At 53.4% G+C, this 20,401-nt stretch overlaps 1 protein-coding gene across 2 annotated transcripts; it reads right to left on the bottom strand.

Moving 5' to 3' along the window:
- Window positions 1–65: 65 nt before the first annotated feature.
- On the bottom strand, window positions 66–20,177 carry Dhx37 (DEAH-box helicase 37). Of its 2 annotated transcripts, XR_015633923.1 has the most exons (28): window positions 19,993–20,166; window positions 17,524–17,693; window positions 16,731–16,843; window positions 15,584–15,923; window positions 15,037–15,185; window positions 14,241–14,333; window positions 13,201–13,297; window positions 12,154–12,267; window positions 11,187–11,288; window positions 10,940–11,054; window positions 10,505–10,600; window positions 10,183–10,259; window positions 9,133–9,277; window positions 8,282–8,358; window positions 7,834–8,066; window positions 6,819–6,930; window positions 4,857–4,963; window positions 4,571–4,759; window positions 4,303–4,427; window positions 4,094–4,210; window positions 3,104–3,276; window positions 2,192–2,306; window positions 1,958–2,095; window positions 1,681–1,775; window positions 1,523–1,596; window positions 978–1,075; window positions 533–845; window positions 66–435 (listed from the first exon to the last, which is right to left on the bottom strand). XR_015633923.1 is itself a non-coding variant. In NM_001105926.2 (27 exon segments), coding segments are annotated over 27 exon segments (3,453 nt in total). In that variant the 5' UTR covers window positions 20,096–20,177; the 3' UTR covers window positions 118–759.
- Window positions 20,178–20,401: the final 224 nt, after the last annotated feature.

Genomic DNA, 20,401 nt, shown 5'->3' with positions numbered 1-20,401 from the left:
TGGAAACTGACAGGGTGACAGCTGCTTGGCATGTGAACATGTCTGATGTGACAGACAAGCTGAAATGAAAAAGCCCAGCACAAACATTTACTCTTCACAGAATTGTCTGACACAGTCTTATTGGGCGGTGGTGACACACACCTTTAATCCCAGTATTTAAGGCAGGCGGAGGAAGGGGGATCTCTGAGTTTGAGGACAGCCTGGTCTACAGGCGCAGTTCCAGGATAGCCAGGGTTATACAGAGAAATCCTGTCTTGAAAAACAGACAGAAGACAGTCTTGCTGTGTAGCTCAGGCTGGCCTTGCGTTTGTGACCTTACCAGCCGAGGCCGCAGGCTCACTGGTCATACCCAGCAAGAGCAGCTCCTAAAGACAGCTGCCTACTGCTGCCAAAGCAGGGCCTGGAAACCAGCTTCCTCCTGTGTGGAGCAGAGCTCTGGGGCCAACCTTTCAGGAAAGTCACTGGGTCACAGGCGTCTGCAATGCGCCTGCTGCTGCCCAGACGCTCGCTATGAGGCTGGCCGCACAGGTGCTCTGGGGAAGGTCCACTCTCCTCACTCTCCTGTCCCAGAGTAGCTCTGCATCCACAGGCTCTAATGTCACCTGAAGATTCCTCTTTAGACAGGGAGAAATGTGGAAGATGAACCACGTCTGTCTGTCTTCTAACAGTCACAAAGAAGGCACTCCTGGTCAGTGTAGCTGTGAGCTGGCCTCTTGGTAACAGCCTAGATGCTGGCCGACTGTACAGCTGGGTGTGTGGTCAGCGGTCGGTGGTAGGGGGCCAGTTCTTCTCAACGTCGCCGTGCATAGCCTTTGGGAGCCACTCACAGTACTCGGCCAGCAGGTCTGCGGGAACAGTGGCCAGGGTTAGAGGGCGAGGGCAGGGGCCTGCTTGGCTGGACAAACCACCATGGCCCATGGTTTGGTTAGGTCCTTCCACCGAGCAATGTCCCCTGACCCCAGCTGAGTCACACTCACATTTGGGGTTTTTCTTCCATGCAGCCAGCAGGGAATCACGGGAATCAGCCTTCTGGGCCACAAGGGCTCTCAATAGGGTCTCTGTCCTGGGCTGCAGCCTGTAGACAAGGAATAGCTACTAGACCCCGAACAACGGATGGACAGATGGTGTACATAGAAAGCCTCACATACACAGTGGCGTGCAGCACTCCCCAGCACCCCTTCCTACTCACACCCACCCATCCCCGTGAAGTACACAGATATTCTTCATCAGGAGGGGACATTGGACTAGAATGGGTTCTACTGTCAAGACTGGGATTCATTAAGGAGGGGACACAGAAAAGTGAAAGAGTCAAGATTGAGATGATGTAGCCACTGGGAGTGTAACAGGTGGGACAGGGAATCCCAAGTTAGGGATGCAGGGGTCCCTGCCATTTTTAGGAGAGGTGAAATGTCGGAGGCCCACTGACAGCCAAAGAATGAAAGAGGCTCCCGTGGTTGTCGCAGCCTCAGAGAAACCTCTCTGCCACTGCCCATCTTGGTATTTTCGGAATACACTCTTGTACCTGGCCCAAGTCTTCAGCATGGTGTTGGGGCTAGATAGCAGGCAGCTCTTGAATGAAGCCAACTTTCGGAAGACCTGGCGAGGGAGCACAGGATGGTTGAGTGGGGCCTGCATTTCGTGATGCCTAGGAGACAGGCTACAGGTAGCCCAAGAACCTACCTGTCCCTCCAGCAGAAACCGTGCAAAGTACTTGTAGCGGTCAATGCCTTCAGGGAAGTCCACCTGGACGGCAGGGAGTGGCCAGCCCACGCGGTCTGGGGGATAGGAATGTGATAAAGGACAATTGTTGTGTCTATCCTCCCAAGCCCTTCAGAGGAGCAGGAGGGCTAGAGTGACCCCCTCAGGCACATGTTCAAGAGAAGTGCATGAGCTGATGAGTCCAGGAAACCCAGTAGCTGTAGGTAGCCAGGCCACCAAGGAAGTGGCCCCAACTCACAGAACACGCTGGCCCGGTGGCACAGCACCCGTCCTGACTCTGGACAGTAAGTGGGGGCTGGCTCCTCCAAGGGCGCGTCGAACTGGCAGTAGGAGGGCAGCAGGGAAGGGATCCACTGGATTTCCACAGTGGAGACACCTGAGGCCAGGAGAGGGCAGTCAGGCCTCACATGCTCTCCTAGACAGGGTGTTCCACAGCGCCCAGTGATGTCACCCTGTGGCCACTATGCAGTACCTTTCATGTACATCTTGGTGGTCTCCACAATTTCCTGGTAGACCACGAACTCAGGCAACTCTCTGAAGAGAACAGAGCTGGGGTGGATGAAGACGGGGTCATCTAGAAGAGGGGTCTGCAGAGAGGTGGATGGAGGTTCAGGTCAGAGAAAAACCTGAGCACTCTCAGCTCTTCAAGTCTACCCTCAGGATCCAACCATCAAGCCAGGGAGCCAATGACCAGGCACTACCCAGGATTCATTGCTCTTTGGCCATCAACAGAGCTGAAGCCTGGGGCTGGGAAGACGGCTCAATGAATAACACTTGCCATACCAGCCTGCTGACCTCGGATGCCTGCCTGTGCACGTGTGCCCACCCCTTACTGAAGCAGAGCTCAGCCCAGTGAGACAGCTCAGCAGATAAAGGCCACCAGGCCTGGTGACATGAGTTTAATACCTGGGACCCACATGGTAGGAGGAGAAAAAGATTCCTGCAATCTTCTGATTTCCCTACATGAACCACAGTAGCGTACCCAAACCCACAGAACAAAACACAATCTCCTGTGGGGGCCTTGACCCTAGCACTTAGGAGGGTGAGGCAGGAAGATCAACCTGGTTCAAATAGAGCAGGTGTGGATGGACCCCAGAGATACAATGCTGGGGGAGGGAGGGAGCCCCAGCACACCGAACTCCTGAGCCAGAGGAGGAAGGTGGCTCAGGCTTCCTCAGGATAGAGAAACTGTCTCAAGTTGACGGTGCTGGTGAATAGTGAGCCAGGGGGTTGACCTTATGGTGTAAAATGTATCTCTAGAAAGTAACCATGAAGCCGAGGGTGACACCCTATGCTCCAACAAATGACAGCCCTCACCTACTCTTTGGTGAGAGTTTTCTCAGAGGTTACAGGGTCAGTCAGCAAGGGGAAGCCCATGTCCCACCTTGTAGGCATTCTTCCACTTGGGGTCCAGCAGGTCCTCACTCTGAACCCGGCGGGCCAGGTGGTCACCCAGACCAGCTGCCATGATTTGTCGCAGGTAGGTCACCTGGCTCTCGGTAGGAGGCTGCATTTTGGGGTCCAGGAAAAGCCCGGCCTCCGGGCACACGGCATTGACTGCGTGAGGAAGGTGAGAAAGGGGTACAGGAAGTCTAGATCAGAGGAAGGTTGACGGTCCTTCAGAAATCACTCAGCACTTGGGCCTCTCCCACACAGTGCTGGTTTCTGATACAGAGGCCAACAGTGGTTCAGCCCAGAGCCCCTTCTGAAACTAAAATCTAGAGTCTCATGCCAGCAAAGCCCTGACAGGGGACAGTCACCCCAGGTTCCCATGGGATAGGATAGTTACAGGAACCTCAGCCCTGTCCATCTCTCTGCTGAAAGGTGGCCAGGAGAGGCCTGTGGCCCTACATGGCCACCTGCTGTCATAAGTGTTAGGTGGCTGTCCACAATCGCAGGCCATTGCACCTGAAGATATGGCTCCATGCGTGTGATCACTGGCAGGAAGCAGGCCACAGTGATGCCCTGCTCCTAGGGAAGTGTGGGTTAGAAAACAGCCACTGATCCCTGAAGCCTACAGCTGCTAGACCAGCACTGAGTTTCCAACTGGATGACACCTTCACCCAGTGGTCACCCTGGATCTTAAGATGGGGACATTCCTTGAGTAGAGGTAGCAGGAGCCACCTGTGGCTGAGTAGGAATCCTGTTGAGAACTCTGGGGACATGTGGGAGGGAAGAAAGGTCCTGGCTGGAACAGGGGAAGAGGACCAGAGGGGCAGCCTTCCAGGTCAGTGTGCAGGGGAACCTGTGTAAGGGCACTGGATACTGACTTGGGGCTGGTGTCTTAGTGGGCAGGCAAATGAGCAAGTGTGGAATCTCTATCACACCAAACCCACAGAGGGACAGTCTGTCCACACTGTCACCTGGGCTATACCTGCGGTGGTCAGCTGGCCACGCAGGCGCCGGATCTCTAGCATGGCCTTGTAGCGCAGTCCGTTAGCTTGGCAGAACTGGGGTGAGCAGCCAGCGTACTCACAGGCTCCCACAGCACCTGTAGAGCAGGGTAGGGCGTTCTCACTGCTTGGCTCCCATCTGCCCCAAGCTACCAATCACTCCCTTTCATGCCCTAGAGGTGGCACTAACCCAGCAACACCATGAGGTCGCCAAGCTTCAGAGAAGCCCCCTGCCCGGCCCAGGTCCTCTTCATCTGGGCCACACGGGTTCGACGGCCCTTCAGCTCTGCAAGCTCCTCTTCACTGGCAGCAGGTCTGCAAACACACACGGCCGGCTGGGCCTCAGCCCACCACCCTCGGGGATGATCCCCAGGGTCTCCAAAGCCTCACTCCCTTGCCCTTCTTTCAGATAAGAGAGAGCACAGAGGGCTCCGAGGGACAGGCTGTCCCTAACCCACCTGTCCAGCTCCTCAAACAGCTCACGCACAGTCATGGCAGCTACAATGGCAATGGTGTAGGGCAGGCAGCCGTGCTGCTGGCTCAGTGCCAGCATCTTGGCATAGCGGGGTGCCACGGGGAAGGTGGACATGGTCCGCCCCAGCGCGGTGATGGGGCAGCTCAGCTGTGACATCTGTAGCTTCTTCATTCTGGGGACGAGGGACACAGCCGGTAAGAACCATGGAGCCTGTGCTTAGAGGTTCTGGGAGGCTCTGCACATGCTTGGGTTTACCCCCCAACTCCTACCTTTCCTGTTTCGGAGGCGCCTGCAGGGCCCCCAGGGCAATCAGCAGCTCTTCCGCAGCAATGAGGGCCTCCACGGACGGAGGTGTGGGGAACGGGAAGTTGATGACCTGAGCCACAGGAAGGCACAGTGATGCAGAGAAGCAGGCCCCATGAGGTCACAGCACTGGCTGCAGCAGGTGCTGCTCCCCTTTCCCTCAGCCTGTCCCCAGGTCACGGGGTCATGCTAAATGGGACATAGGGCCTGGGTGCCCAGGAAGTTGCCAAGGTATCTTCAGGTCCATGTGCTGGGATGATCCCAAGTTAAACATCCTGTGTGCCAGGGGCTATCTGTATCAACTAAAATCTAGGAGTTCATAATCAACAACACGTGAACCCTCATGCAATATTTAGGAAAACAGGTATTATATTTGAAAAATATAACTGTGGCCATGGGTGTCACGGGGATGAACAGAAAGTTCTCAGTGATGCCCTAAAGTGATTTGTCTTGATTTTGAATCAGTTGTTTGTAACAAATAAAAAAAAAAAAATCACTGGGGATTCCCACCCCTCAGAAAGGGGCAGATTTCTTCACTGAAGAGATGGGAGCAACGGTCTGTACCGCTGCATGCAGTGAGGATACAGTCTTAATTTTCAGACCCAGACCTTGCCAGACGTAGTGGCGCACACCTTTAATCCCAGCAGAGAGGCAGCAGCAGGCAGATCTCTGTGAGTTTGAACCTGGTCTACATAGGGAGGTCCTGGTCACCCACAGCTACGTAGTGAGGCCCTGGCTCAAAATAGAGGGAGAGAAAGACACGGTTTCACTCTGCTGAAACTCATGTTTCAGTCTGTCCTTAAGCCATAATAATCCTCCTGCCTCAGCCTTCAGCTGTTGAGGGTATAGATGTGAGCTACTATGCCATCTTCCTATCTCTACCTCCTAAGTGTTGGGGTTTCAGGTGTGCACCCCACACCCAGTGCATGTGGTGCTGGGTATTGAACTTAGGCCTTCCCGTGTGCAAGGCAAGCATTCAACTTATAAGCCACATCCCCAGCCAAGGGTACATGTGCATTCGTTTGTTTGGATTTTTTTGCTTTTTGTTTGTTTTTTGTTTGTTTCAAGACAGGGTTTCTCTGTGTAGCCCTGGACCAGACTGCCCTTGAACCCTGAGATCTGCCAGCCTCTTCCTCCTGAGTGCCGGGATTAAAGGCATGTGCTACCATTTCCTGGCTGTATTCTTTACTTTTAAGGGTCTTTTATTTTACATTTTTTTATTCTGTGTGTGCGTATGGGTGCACACACGCCAAGGAGCAAGTGTGGAGGGCAGAGAACGGCGTGCAGGAGGTGGTGCTCCCCTTCTACCATGTGGTCCTCCAAACTTAAGTCAGCAGGCTTGGCAGCAGGCGCCTTTACTGGCTGAGCCACCTCTCGAGACCAAGCAAGAGTCTATTTTTAACTTTTCTTTTGGGTTCTGGGACAGGACCAGGATCAGATGCATTTTCAGCCTTCTGGGTTCTGTAGGTCACTAGAAGGTTCTTGAACAGACTGTCTCTTCCCTGCCTTGGTTTCCCTATCTGTTAAGTGGGTATGTTAGCATTCTGTAAACACATCAGAGTATCTGGCTGTCATGTGACAAGGGTTGGGGGCCAACATACAGCATGGACCCTCTTTGCTGCACCAGCCCATCCTGGAGTGGAGAGAAGAACCCCAACTCCATCAGAGGACCAAGTCAGTGAAGCCTGAATTCAGGAATTAGCAAGACATCTGAGTGTGCATAAGTTGTGTGGACCTGGCTATCCATGCGCCTGTCTCCCAGAAGGAAAGCTGTCCTCATTAGAAACTGAAGGCCACCAGGGCACCTTCTGACTGATGGCCCCTCGGCATACCACTCCAGCTGGTTCCCCAGCAGGCGTGGCTCTGGGGTGATGGAACGCACCAGGCTGAGATGGAGCGGAAGGGCAGTGGCTATGGCCAAGACTGACCTTCTCAATGTTGAGCGCTTTCATTTGCAGGATCAAGTCCTCCACTGGTCTGCGGGTTATCTCTGGAGGAGGAAACTGCTCAAAGTCCCCGAAAACAGCCGAGGAATACAGCCTGAGTGGAGAGAGGAAGTAGGGGCCAGAAAGAAGAAAGTTTAGCAAGACTTCTGGGCCAAGCACGCCCAGCACTCAGAGCCAGGCCCTTGCCTTACCAGGGCAGTGAGTCCCACCTCCAGCTTCCCCGACTATATTCTCTTGTTTAAGTTTCCATTCTATAAAGTGGTGTTGGAAGAAAAGCAGTAAAGCTACTCAGAGTAACGTTAGGAGAAAATAGTGGCCAGTGACATAACTAACATGGATTTAACTGACTCTCAGATGTCAGAAGAAGCCTCTCCTCCAAGCCACCAGCAGATGGATGGAGCCTAACTTAGAACTGAGGACAGTTCCCGAGAAGGCAGAGGCAGGCAGGCAATGCACAGGGTAAGAGCACTTGCCTGAGGGAGCACAGACCCAAAGACATCGACACAATGAGAGGAAGGTGTGAAAGGAGAACCTGGGAACCTCGTGATTGAGAGCTCCACAGGGCCAAAGATGAGCACAGACATTCAAACTGACGCAGGGACACATGTATGCACAACAGGATAAAGGACAACCACCTGAAAGTCCAGCAGACATGGACAGCAACAGTGACAGGGCAATGGAAAAGGGACTCAGCCACCACGAGAAACAGGGTAAGATGACCTTGAAAACTCATCATACTGGGTGGTGAACCCTGACAGACGGTGACACCTTCTAGGGTGCCCTCAGGGAGTGACCACTCACAGGAGTGCTGCCCTGATGGTGGTGACAACAGTGGCCCACCTATGAAAGTATTTAGAACATGGACTACTGCATCAGCTGTTGCCCACCAGGCAAAGGAAAGGCGTGGGAAGGGCTGTGGTGCTCCTGAGAGCACACAGCCCACTGCAGAGGGGCAACTGCAGTTCTGCTTCTCATGATACAGGGACAAGTGGCCTACCTATAGCAGTGGCCTGGCTCTGTCCGGCCAGCACGACCAGCCCGCTGGTCAGCGGATGCTTGGGAGACCCAGGTGACACGGAAGGAGGACACACCTGTGACTCGGTCATAATAGCGTTTTTTGACTTTCCCACAGTCTACCACATACTTGATACCCGGGATGGTGAGGGATGTTTCGGCCACATTGGTGGCTATAACGCACAGCCTCGTCCCCTCTGGAGGAGGTTTGAAGACCTGGGAAGTGGGAGTGGACAACAACAGAATCAGGCGAGACAGCAGTTGGACAGACTGCTGTCAGCTAGGCAAGGTCCACCGCTGCCCACCAAGCTCCAAGCACAACCATCAGGGGCGGTTTCTATCATGTCTCCCACTATCAGGGGCTGGTCAGTAAGCAGACGGAAAAGCTTAACCCATCCCATCTTAATGCTCTAAAGAGCTGTCCCCATTACCTGTGCCTGCTTCTCAGGAGCCAGCAAAGAGTAGAGTGGGAGCACGTGAAGGGGCAGGGAGGCATCTGGCTGCTCACCTGCAGTCAAGCATGGGATATCAGAGTACAGGTTGAAGAATTGCCAAAGGCATAGGCCTGCTTCTAGCTGCCTGGCTGCCCCCAAATCCCCACCCACCCCACACAAGTGAGAGGCCCTACCCAGTCCCAGGCTTGGGGGCTCTTGTTCAGTCTAGGAAGCTCATGAAAGCTGTCCCTGGTGCCCAGCATGAGCCTGCGATGGCTGCCACACAGCAGTATCCCTTGAGAGTAAGGTGGCCCCAGTCCCTGTATGTGTCCAGGCAGGTGGCAGGCTGTGCTTGTACAGAAAGAGCCCTTTTGGATCACAAAATCCATTGAAGTCTCTCTCTAAGGATACCCAGTCTTGTGCTGAGTTCAAGCCAGTATTCTGAACAGCCGGGATGGAAAGTGTGTGCTAGCCCAAGCTGGGTAACAAGGAGCTGCCCATCAACGTACTGGGGGGGTGGGGGGGACCTCCCAGAATCTAGGCACCTTCTCAGTTGCATGAGGCCTGTGTCAGCCCAGGAAGGGCCAGCCTGGGGATGGTGACCCCAGCACTGTTATCAAAGTATTGAGACCTTAGGAGACTCCAGTGGACAAAGCCACCCAAAAGGGCCATCTCTGTGCTCACATAGCAGCAGGAGCCAGGATGTATTTGGCCACATGCATGAGGACAGGACTTAGATTCTTCTAGTCCCAATGGCCCACAGGGCCTATCATGCTATAGGGGCTCAGCAGACCCGTGCTGACATCAGAGAGCCACGAACCCGAGGGCAGAGCTCTGGCCGGTCGCACCTTCATTTGCCTCACTGTCACCAAGGTCCAGATCTAGGTCAGAGCCCAGGGCCTCCTCCTCGTCGTCCATCTCTGCCTCCCTGTCCTCATCGCCTTCGCCGGCTGGCAGTACAGAGTAATTGTCCAGGTTGATCTGGGGCAAGGCCTGAGGAGATGCCAACATCATGGGCTCAGGCAACCTGGGTGTGATCCAAGCCACACCCGGGGTCACACGAGGTAAGGTCACTAAACACTGCGCTGGAGAGCAGCTGAGCAGTTAACAGCACTTGTTCTTACAAAGGACCTGGGTCTGAGTCCCAGCATCCACATCACAACCATCTCTAATTCCAGTTCCAGAGGGTCTGACTCCTCCGTCTGACCTCCAGGCATGCACATACATAGACACAGACAAACACCCATGCACATAAACTAAAATGAATCTAAAGATATTTTCGAAATTCAGGTATGAGTTAGGTGCGGTAGTGTATACCTTTATTCCCAGTATTCAGGAGGCAGAGACAAATGGATGTTTGTGAGTTCAAAGCCAGCCTACTCTACATAGCAATTAGTGACATTGTGTATGAATAAGCAGATGGATGGATGGATGGATGGATGGATGGATGGAAAGCACGGGGTCATCTCACAAGGCTGTTGTGAGCTATGTACATAGAGTCTGACAGGCTGCCTGGCCTACCTTATGTGCCACTGAGGGTAGAGGCCACTGAGAAGCCACTGACACTGCATCCAGCTATCAGGGTTCCTGGGGTGGCCCCTCCCCTGGCTGGCCCCTCAGCTTCAGACTGCAGATCTCCCTACTTCGGCAAGTACCTACGGCTCTATTTGAGCTCTAGGATCCTCTCGGGCCGACCCTGTGTTGTAAATCATAACACACCCCAACCTTGCCACCTCTAGAACTGTAACCCACCAGGACTCTGTGCTGTGGAAAGGGGCCGGACCAGTGTAACCCAGAAACCCCACGTGGCTCCCCGCCACATTAGATGAAATGGACTTTTACTTTCTTTCATGCTAGTGACCCTTAAATTCAACTAGAGAGTGCAGATTTCCACATACCATGGCCTGGGCCTTCCTAGCCCTTGTCCGGGACTTCTTAAACCTCCGCATCCCTTCTGCTGAGTCCTCTTCCATTTCTGTGAAGGAGAGGGGGGAGGGAGGAGACTTCTGTGGCAACGCAGGCAGTTGGCCCTCCACTCTTGTCACTCACAGCAGAACTGCTGCAACGATGGGCACACTGTTTTGGGGTCACAAGGGCACAGGATCTCTCTCCTCAAGGACACTGAGGTGGAGGCCGACACCCCAGTCAGGGCGCCAGTTGCCAGGCTCAGGGGTAGCAGGCATAGAGAGCTCTGACAGGAGGCTACGGGTAGTTAGTTACCTTGTGGCTGGGAGCAACGGATGGGGAAGGCCTTCCTAAGCCGTCGGCAAAGTGCATGCACCTCGGCCTGTCCTGTGAGAAACACCAGGATGCCACCTGCAGAGAGAACCAAGCCAGTCACCTGACAGACTTATCCTTGCAAGCACCTGCTGAGAGGCTGGGAGGAGCTAGGACCCAGGGACACAGGTTCGGAATGGGTGGAAGCTAATTACCCAAGGCCAGCAGAGGGGTGAGGGCACCTCACAGCAAGCCCAATAGGGCTTGCTGCGCCTGGACTCTAAAGACCAGAGGCCGCCATGCTTGCTCTTCCCCAGAGGATGCTTCGAAACCCACCTCTGCCTTAGATATGAGGGGCACTTGGGCTTAGGTTGAGAAGTGGCCATGCCACCATGGTTTGACTGTTCCCTGTGCTGTGCCAGTCCCGTCAGGCCTCACCTGCAGGCAGCATCCGGTGGATCTTGCAGACCTTCCTAAAGCATTCGCCACTGTAGTCATCCAATGGGGTCCGCTTGTTGAAATGTACCGTCACAGGGAACTGCCTAGACTCAACCTGTGACAGGTCCGCAAAGGTAAGAGAGGCCACAGCCCAGAAGTCTGTCTGACTTCTGAACTAACCCCTACCCCCCCAGTTCTCACATGTCAAGGGCAGGTCGAAGCTGGTAGGGGCTTACCCAAAACTCACCTTGATGACTGGGGGAGGTGTGGTGAAGAGCCGCTGGTTCTGGGTGAAGTCCTCTACCCGGAGCGTGGCAGACATGATGAGCAGCTTAAGCGGCAGGTGCCTCTGTGGAAGATGAGATAGTCCGCTGACTCGGGCACAGCATGGACACAGTGTACATGGGACTATGGACCTCAGTTCCGTGGTTATAAATAACCAGCAAATGCAGTCCTCAGGGTGCCTCCATGGGACATGAAACCCAGCCATGGCGCCTTTCCACTTGGGTTCTGTAGGTCACACAGGCCAGAGCCCTGGCCATGAACTCATCTAAAGGGGCCATGGCAGGATCCCACCTTCATGAAGGATGGGGTGAGGAAGGGCTCGGCTGATGGCCTCCAGCCCACAATCCTGAATTGGCCTAGTGCCTGCCACCTTGACCAAGGGTGGCTCCAGGAGGGCAGGAATGGCATACCACCCTTTCCTGGTCACTGTCCATCCCGAGTGCCCTGAATGTGGCTGGGCACATGACACCCCTGGGACACCCACCTCTCCACTAGGCTGTCTGTTGAGGGACAGAAACAGGGCTGCTCATCAAGTTTCCTTCAGATAGTATGTCCCCAAAGCTGGTCCCTCGCATCCACTGTCTGAGCACAGAGCTAGAAAGAGGGGCAGGCTTGGGGAGGGAGGAGTAGGCCTGGGGAGCAGAGGGCTCAACCCAGCAGTCTATGAATCCGCAGCCTGACGCTGGCTCCAGCTGGCTCCAGCAAGGCCTGCCCAGTTTTCGATTTCTGCCTGAGCCTCTAATGAGGAGAGATCACTTACTATGCATTGTACTGGACCAGGTGTGTGAGTTAACAGGACAGCACTGAATGATACAGCCTGGCACTGGTAATGACTCTCGCCCAGGGAAGCTGTGTCCTCTGTGCCCCTCCCAGCTCCAGCCCCTGACAAGATGATTTTAGTCTGCCCTCCCTGCGTACTTCCCACACACCTTGGCCCGGAGAGCCACAATTCGGGACAGGAGGCCGAGAAGGATGTCTGTGTAGACGCTCCGCTCATGGGCTTCATCGATGATCACTACCTTGTATTTCAGCAGCAGGAAGTCCTGTGGAGGAGGGAGAGTTACACTAGAGTGTCACTAAGGCCCCATAATCACAGACACTGAACCATGTGACCAAACCCCAGACTGGGTCCACTCCCTCAGCAGCCCTTAGAGGCCCAAGGGAGAAGCAGCAGGGCATCCTGACTGCCTGCAGCTACTGTGCATGGCCAGGAGCCAGGCTGCTATTGCTTGCTGCAAGTTCTCCTTATTCTTTTCAAGATTCCTGTCCTCTCTACCTTACTTCCTTTCGACAGGCTCTCATTTATCCCAGGTTAGCTTTGAACTACAAGACCAAGAATGACCTTGAACTGCTTCTTTTTTTTTTTTTTTTTTAAAGGGGTTATTTATTTATTTTATTTATATGAGTACACCATAGTTGTCTTCAGGCACACCAGAAGAGTGCAGCAGATCACATTAGAGATGGTTGTGAGCCACCATGTGGTTGCTAGGAACTGAACTCAGGACCTCTGGAAGAGCAGTCAGTGCTCTTAACTGCTGAGCCATCTCTCCAGCCCGACCTTGAACTTCTTATTCTCTTGACCTCACCTCCTAAGTGGTTGGGTAACAGCAGATTTTTTGGTTTGTTCTGTTTTGGTTTTTGTGTGGGTGAGGCTAGGGCTGGATCCCAGGGCTTCGGGCATGCTAGAGAAACGCCCTACTAACTGAGCCACATCCCCAGTCCCTGTAGCAAAAATGGATATGCAAAGTAACCTTACTTACTCACCCTATGGCTTCTCTGTTCACATGGACCCCGTGCCCTCTGCCACTGACTGTCTGCTTTGATTCTATGGGGCGCCACCATATCAAGTAACTGAGGTTCCAAGGGTGGACATGCTCAACGCCACACGTGGCAGGCACACACTGGTGATCACAACCAAGGTGGAATTCTACTCTCCCCACTCTGTGTCCTGTACAAGACCCAGATAGGCAACCGACCTTCTGGATCTCTTTGAGCAGGACACCATCTGTCATGAACTTGATCCTGGTTTCTTCTGTCACATTCCCTTCGTAGCGGATCTGGTAGGAGACAACCCTATGGGGAGAAGATCCGTCTCAGGGCTGGCAATGTCACTGACAATATGATAGAGATGCTACAGGGCTGGGCAGGGCTGGCAGCTACTGACACCCTCAGGTACCCGGGCCTCATTATCCTCTCTATTTGTGGACGGATAAACGTTTTACAACTAAAAAGTTAAAAATTGGGCTGGAGAGATGGCTCAGTGGTTAGAAGCACTGACTGCTCTTCCAGAAGTCCTGAGTTCAATTCCCAGCTACCACATGGTGGCTCACAACCATCTGTAATGGGATCTGATGCCCTCTTCAGGTGTGTCTGAAGACAGTGACAGTGTATATAATAATAAATCTTTTTAAAAAAAAATCTTTAGGGGCTGGGGATTTAGCTCAGTGGTAGAGCGCTTACCTAGGAAGCGCAAGGCCCTGGGTTCGGTCCCCAGCTCCGAAAAAAAGAACCAAAAAAAAAAAAAAAAATCTTTAAAAAGAAAAAACAAGTTAAAAATTTAAGGCTGGGGGGTTGGAGATTTAGCTCAGTGGTAGAGTGCTTGCCTAGCAAGCGCAAGGCCCTGGGTTCGGTCCCCAGCTCCGGAAAAAAAAAAAAAAATTTAAGGCTGGTAGTGGAGTGGCTGCCTAGTACCTACAAGGCCCCGAATTCCATTCCCAGCACCACGGTGTAAAGAAAGTCCCAGACAGAGGGTTTCAGGATTGGAATTCCATGTTTACATGGCCTCACAGCACTGGCTCGCTAGCAGGCTGCCACTTGCTTCTCTCCTATGCAGGCACACTGTCCTCCAGCAAGCACTGGGTGTCTGGATGGCTCCTTCCCGGCCAGCAACCCCTGCCTCAGGAGGCTGAGGTCTCTGCTGGACCATCTCTGGGAGTGAGGCAAAATGACTCCCATCTGTACACGCCTTCCAGCAAGTCTGCAAAGTCCTCTCTATCCCCAAGAGTCTGGGCCTCACCGATGTGACAGGTTCATCTCCTTGGCCACCCGCTGGGACATGGCCACCGCAGCCACTCGGCGGGGTTCTGTGACACCAATGATGCTGTCCTCACTGGGGAAGAAGACACATCAGCCATGACTGACTGTCCCAGAGCCACACACATACACTTGAACATCGCTAGTCACTGAGGGTGAGACCCAGAGAACAGGATACAAACACCACTTGCCCAGTGTCAGTACAGCATAGCCACAGGACTGCCAGGGGACAGTGTCACAGCACGGATGGAGACCTAGCAGAACTTGGTATGTGGCCAGGGCGCAGCTCCAAGGGATGCTATTAGAATGAGGAACTGTCTTCTGGGGGAGGGTCTGAGCTGCATATCATTCCTGAATAGACTAAGTGCATGGACTGCTAAGTCCAGAGAACGCCTGAGCTCAGACGACAGGTACGAGTACAACTTCAAATGCTGACAGAGCGGGGCCCAGGTGAAGAGAACCTTGGCAACTCTTCTGCCCACTGGTTTAACTTCATGCTGAATTGAGGTGGGTGTCGGGATACAGAAAAATCACAGAGTGCACAGAACCTGGCAACACTAGGAAACACATTACTCCATGTGCCTGGCACCGTGGTGCTTTTGTCACTGAACCCATGTGACCACTGAGTCTAGTGTCATCCCCATCTCTCAGTGTAAGGTCACATAGTACACAAAGTAGAGCCAGGATTGGGTTTGCTGGAGCTCAGGCTCTTAAGGTTCTTGGAACCTAAGTGCCCAGTGTCCCCAGAGAGTAGAGGGACACCCCTGGCCCAGCCCTACCTGCTGTAGCCTGCTTCGTAGAGAAACTGGGGCACCTGTGTAGTCTTCCCACTGCCGGTCTCACCACACACAATGACAATGGGGTGCTCAGCCACCGCCTCCATGATGGCTTGCTCTTCAGCGAGGATCGGGAGCTTGAGCCGCTCCTCCTGTGGGAGAAGAAGTTAGTACTAGAGAGACGGGCCGCAGAGAGCAGGTGAGGAGGTACCCCACTCACACAGAGGCCATGCAGGGTGACACTGTCTAAAGTGCACAGCCAGGGGCTGGAGAGGTGACCTGGTAGTTAAGAGCACTGGCTGCTCTTGCAGAGGACCTGAGTTTGACTTCAAGCAGCCACATGGCGGCTTACAACCCCCTTAAGTCCAGTTCCAACGGAACCAATGCCTTCACCTGACCTCTGCAGGGATGCATGTGGTGCACGTACATACAGGCATGCAGAACGCCCATACATACAACCATGTCCCCGTTCTAAAGTGGAGACTTGAGGTGCCTTTCTATCGAGAGGTCCCACTAACCTGTCCCTCTAACCACGAAGAGAAGGACAAACCTGCATTTCAGGGGTGCGGTTCACGGGGATGAACACAGCTGGCTTGGCCAGGGCTGGAGGCGGGGCAGAGGCTGGGGTTTCTGGAGGTGCAGAGGTCCCAGGTGGAGGGGGCTGTGGGGTGGGTACAGGGCTCTTGATCTCAGAAGTAGCTGGTGGCGGATGCACTAGGTCTGCCCCTGTGCTGGTCCTAGGCTGGTCAGCTGTGACTTCCTCAGGCTCTGAATCTTCTGAAGCCTCAGAGTCTTCCTCTGTTGATGATGACCTGTGGCGCTTCCGGTGGGCCCCACTGAGGCTACTGACTTTCTCCTGGCCCTGGGCAGCAGGCTGGTCAGGCTTCCTCCTGGGAGAGCAAAGACTTGAGGCAGGGATCTTAGGACATCTGACACAGTTATGGGGGTCTCTCGCCAGAGGCTATACTGTATCTACCTTAGGACCTTTGCACTGGCAGTTCCTACCCTGAGACACACTTCCTGTAGATTGTCACACTCAAGTGTCTGCTCAAAGTCACTTACCAGAGAGACTGTGTGTCACTGAGTTCAGTCCCAGATGCCAGTCCCTTAAGTCCTAGATGGCCCCTTGTTTCTATCTTACCTTTGGGTTCATTTTCTGGATGCAGATATATGAGTATTTGGCTAACGAGCACCAGTGTTTTCCAAAGGGAAAGAAACATTTTGTTCCTTGCTCTACCTCAGGTCCAGTGAGGCTGGGGCAGTACACACTCACCCAACAGCAGTGCCCTGAACTTCTCTAAGCTGTGTGTGCATGTGTGCGTGCGTGTGTGTGCGCTCGAGAGTGTGTACGCTTATGTACGCACAGGGACTGTTCTGGGGTGCATGTCCTCCAGGAATGCCAGCCTGGGGTGGCCCCACAGATCCAATGGTCAAGCCCAGGTGGGAAGTGGGATTTCAGTGTGAAGCCACTGAATTCTTGATGTGACACAGAATAGTCAGAGATGATCTCATGGCAAGTGGGGCCTTTGAGGTGCAAAATCAAGGTCATGACCGATAAGGAGCTGACCTACTTGTGACATATAAGATGCCAGGTAGGTGCATGGCTAGAGGGTCATTCAGTATGGATCACCCTCCACTCCCCGCCCCTCCCCTTGTAAGACAACATGAGATATAAGCCCTCGGGCTCCGTGACTCACTCTTTGATATGATACATGCGGTCCCCGGTGCCTAGCTTGGCTGTGGTGTAGAACAGACTCATTTCGGCCTCCGACACTTGGACTTCACTCAGTTTCTGGAGCAGTTCGGCACGCTGGGAAAGATATGAGTGCATTGGCTACCAGGCAGCTAATGACCACTGACCAGGTCCCCAGGTCTTCTCCTGGGGAGGCCAGGCTTTCAGGGGATCTTAGCCTAGTTAATACTAGACTTTAAATAGTAGGGCAAGAAGATGTCACCCAACAGCTGTTCTGAACACACAGCTTAGCGCTTCCTTTGCCATTAACAGCAGCCAGCATCATGGGCCACAGCTCTGTAGCGCCGTGTGCTATAAACACTGGCGCTGTCCCAATGCACAGCAGCCAGACTGAGTAAAGCACGGTACACGCTGCTGTCCTCAGGATAGATATGACTTCTCATTTGGCCAGTCCCTAGGCTACCCAAACGGCCACGTGATTTCTTTCATCCCCCGTGAGCTGTAGCCGGTTTGGCTTCGTTGATTTTTTTTTTTTTGCTGTGTCTGTTTGTTTATGTTTTATATACACACCTCTTCACGTACATGATTTTTTCCATCAGGCCATCATCACACTCAGAGGCTCGATGGGATGCCACATGTAGCTAGTGGCTACCGTGTCACTGGACAGGTAAGAAACACTCCCCTCCTTTCAGCGAGTCCCACTAGACAATCTTGCTGCAGAAATTACATGGAGGGAAAGACTCCCCTCCAGCCCGCTGACCTGGAGAGCTGGGGCAGACCAGCCACACGAGGCATACCTGGCTCTTCTTCTCCTTCTGTTCTAAGACCTTCTGTAGCACCTTCCTCTCCTTCTTCGTCAGGGGCTTCCTCTCTTTCTTGGATGGAGGAGGCGCCTTGGTCTTCTTCTTCTTCCTCCCAGGCAGCACCAGGGCGTTGCTGGCATCTACCCCTTTCAACACATCCTTGTCTGAAAAGACAGCCACGGTCTCACCAGGGGGCAAGAAGTCACAGGGTGGGGGTTGGGGATTTAGCTCAGTGGTACAGCGCTTGCCTAGGAAGCGCAAGGCCCTGGGTTCGGTCCCCAGCTCCGAAAAAAAGAACCAAAAAAAAAAAAAAAAAAAGAAGTTGTCACAGGGTGTCCTAGAGGCTCACTCATGACAAACATCAGAGGAGGTCACCACCTCCTGCAGGTGGCCCACAGCACCTCCCAATCTCTGAGTGCGAAACGAGGGTCTGTGGGTCACAACTGTTAGCATTACCAGGAGGGGCTGGGGATGGAGCTCAGGTGGGAGGGAACCTGGCTACCATGCTGAGAGCCCTGGGTTCCAACCCCAGCATAAAACCAAGTATGGCAGTTCGGGACTGTACTCATTTGAGAGAGACAGCAATAGGGCTAGAAGTTCAATCGCCCCCTGACTACACACACAGGCCAGCCTGGGATACGTGGAACCCTGAAGAATGCTCACAACCTGGCTACTGACCTGTGGGCTGTGCCAGAGGCTGTTATGATTCCACCGAGGAAAAGTTCCGTCCCATTTTATAGATATGAAAACAAAGGCAGAAGTATGTGAAGTGACATGCCCCAAGTCTAGGTCTCAGGAGCCGGGAAGACATACTTGATTCTACTGGATCAGATCGCTTTAGCTCTACTCTCCTCCCGAACCAGCCTGATCCTGACCATACCTTCTACTATTCCAACCAATACCTTCCTCCCTTCAGGACCCCAGGGAGCATCTGAGATGAAGCGTGAGTCCTTTTCACGAGATCTGGGTCAGCACCCTCCTCCCAACTCTCCTCCACTCCCCTCTCCTTCAGGGCTGGACCCTTCTCAGCGAGCCAAAACTTCACTCATCAGACGTAAGTAAGTGCCATCTATATACAAAAGTGTTTATGCCCCCCACACCCCCCAACTTGCCTGTCTTGAACAGCTGAGTCAATAGCTTCTAGTTTTCCTTCGAACATCTGCAGAGCCTCAAGTACTCCCACCCCACATCTGCCTTCTCCAGCGGCCTGACCAATGCCCATGCACATCACCTTTGTGCTTACACACAGTCTCAGTCAGCAACTCAGGCCAGCTCTCTTTTGGAATACACCACAATCCAAACACTATCTCCCTGCTCCAAGCACCAACTCTAGCTTCCTACCCCATCTTCCTTCAACCTGTGTTGCTTTTCCTTATTGGCCCAACCGATATGTCATGGTTACACATTATCCTTCATCTGTCCCTCTTCTGCTAAGTCTTCTATAGTTCCTCACTTCCTCTGTTAGAAGCTGGGGATTAGGCTGGAGAGATGGCTCAGAGGTTAAGAGCACTGACTGCTCTTCCAGAGGTCCTGAGTTCAATTCCCAGCAACCACATGGTGGCTCACAATCTTCTGGTGTGTCTGAAGAAAGCTATAGTATACTCATATAAACAAACAAAAAAATCTTAAAAAAAAAAAGAAGTTGGGGATAAGGTAATGTCCTGCTTTGTAGCCCTAAGGGAGCCTGGTACAGGTTATGTAGCCCAACTGCCCTCAGGTGCACATCTCTCCCTACAGCCAGGTTTACAAATCTCTCTCAGACACACAGCCTTTTTGCTTGTTTGTTCTCACTATGTAGCCCAGGTTTCCCTCAAACTTGTAGGCATCCTCTTACAGAAAACTCCTAATCCTGGGGTTACAGCACTGAGCTATCATAGTCAGCCACTCCTCACTTTTAAAATCTCAATCATTTCTACAACCCGCAAACTCCGATGTCCCCTAGCCCCTGGGTTTCCCTCTCATCTTCACCCAGGTTTCTTGAAGGTTTTGGCATTTTACTATCCATGGTGGGTCTTTCCCAGCACAGCACTCTCTCCCATCTTCGGCTCTATCTCTCTGGTACTCACCCCTGTGCCTGCCATATTCTACACATTTTATCGTTTCTCTGTGCTGGTCTGCTCCGGGTAAGCAGGGCATGCCTGGAGTGTCAGGGTTTTCCATCTCCACTTCCGCTGTCACTACTCCCAGAGACCAGAATAAGTGTCCCCTGTGCTCACAGGCGCCCCAGTACCCAAGCATTGCAATTAGCCTAGCGCACGGCTAACGGGCCGGGTCTGAAGCACCACATTTACGGGTCTCTGGAAAGGAGATGATTATGATCGGCCTGGGAATGGATGCAAAGAACTAATCTGCGCGTCATATTCTGAGCAGTAGCCCCATGCCCCGGGAGAGAGGCTGTCACGCCCCCTGTTCGGGTCATGTGGAACCCGGCTCCCACTCCAGGGACCCTCCCCAGCTTCTCACCCTCCAGCTCCAGCCGCACGGGAGGCGCTTCAGGACCCTTGGCGGGCCGGGATTCCGCCTGCAGCCGCCCCTTCACGTTGTAGCGGCGTCGCAGCTTCCCCATGGTTCCTTCGCCACGCGCGTGGCTCACTCAGACAAACTCTCTGGGAACCTGAACCAAGCTGCGAGACTTCCGGGTTGCGCATGCGCAAGAGCCGCACTTCAGCAGCTGAGGGGCGGGACTGGAGGCCCGACCTGCCGGAAAGGGAGGTCCTAGCGGAAGAGGCGGGCGTACTCTGTCTGTGGGAGGTCCCTATGTAAATAAGGGGGCTGGGCCTAGACCTGCGGGAAGAGCTTGAGTTTATGATCAAACTTGTCTTCCTGCCAGATATCGGACTTTTGAACTGTATAATAATATTAATTTGGGGCT

The sequence above is a fragment of the Rattus norvegicus genome, chromosome 12 (genome assembly GCF_021556685.1).
Source record: "Rattus norvegicus strain SHRSP/BbbUtx chromosome 12, alternate assembly SHRSP_T2T, whole genome shotgun sequence".
NCBI lineage: Eukaryota > Metazoa > Chordata > Mammalia > Rodentia > Muridae > Rattus > Rattus norvegicus.
The sequence above is the reverse complement of the archived record's forward strand: the minus strand, read 5'-3'. Positions and strand labels throughout refer to the sequence as shown.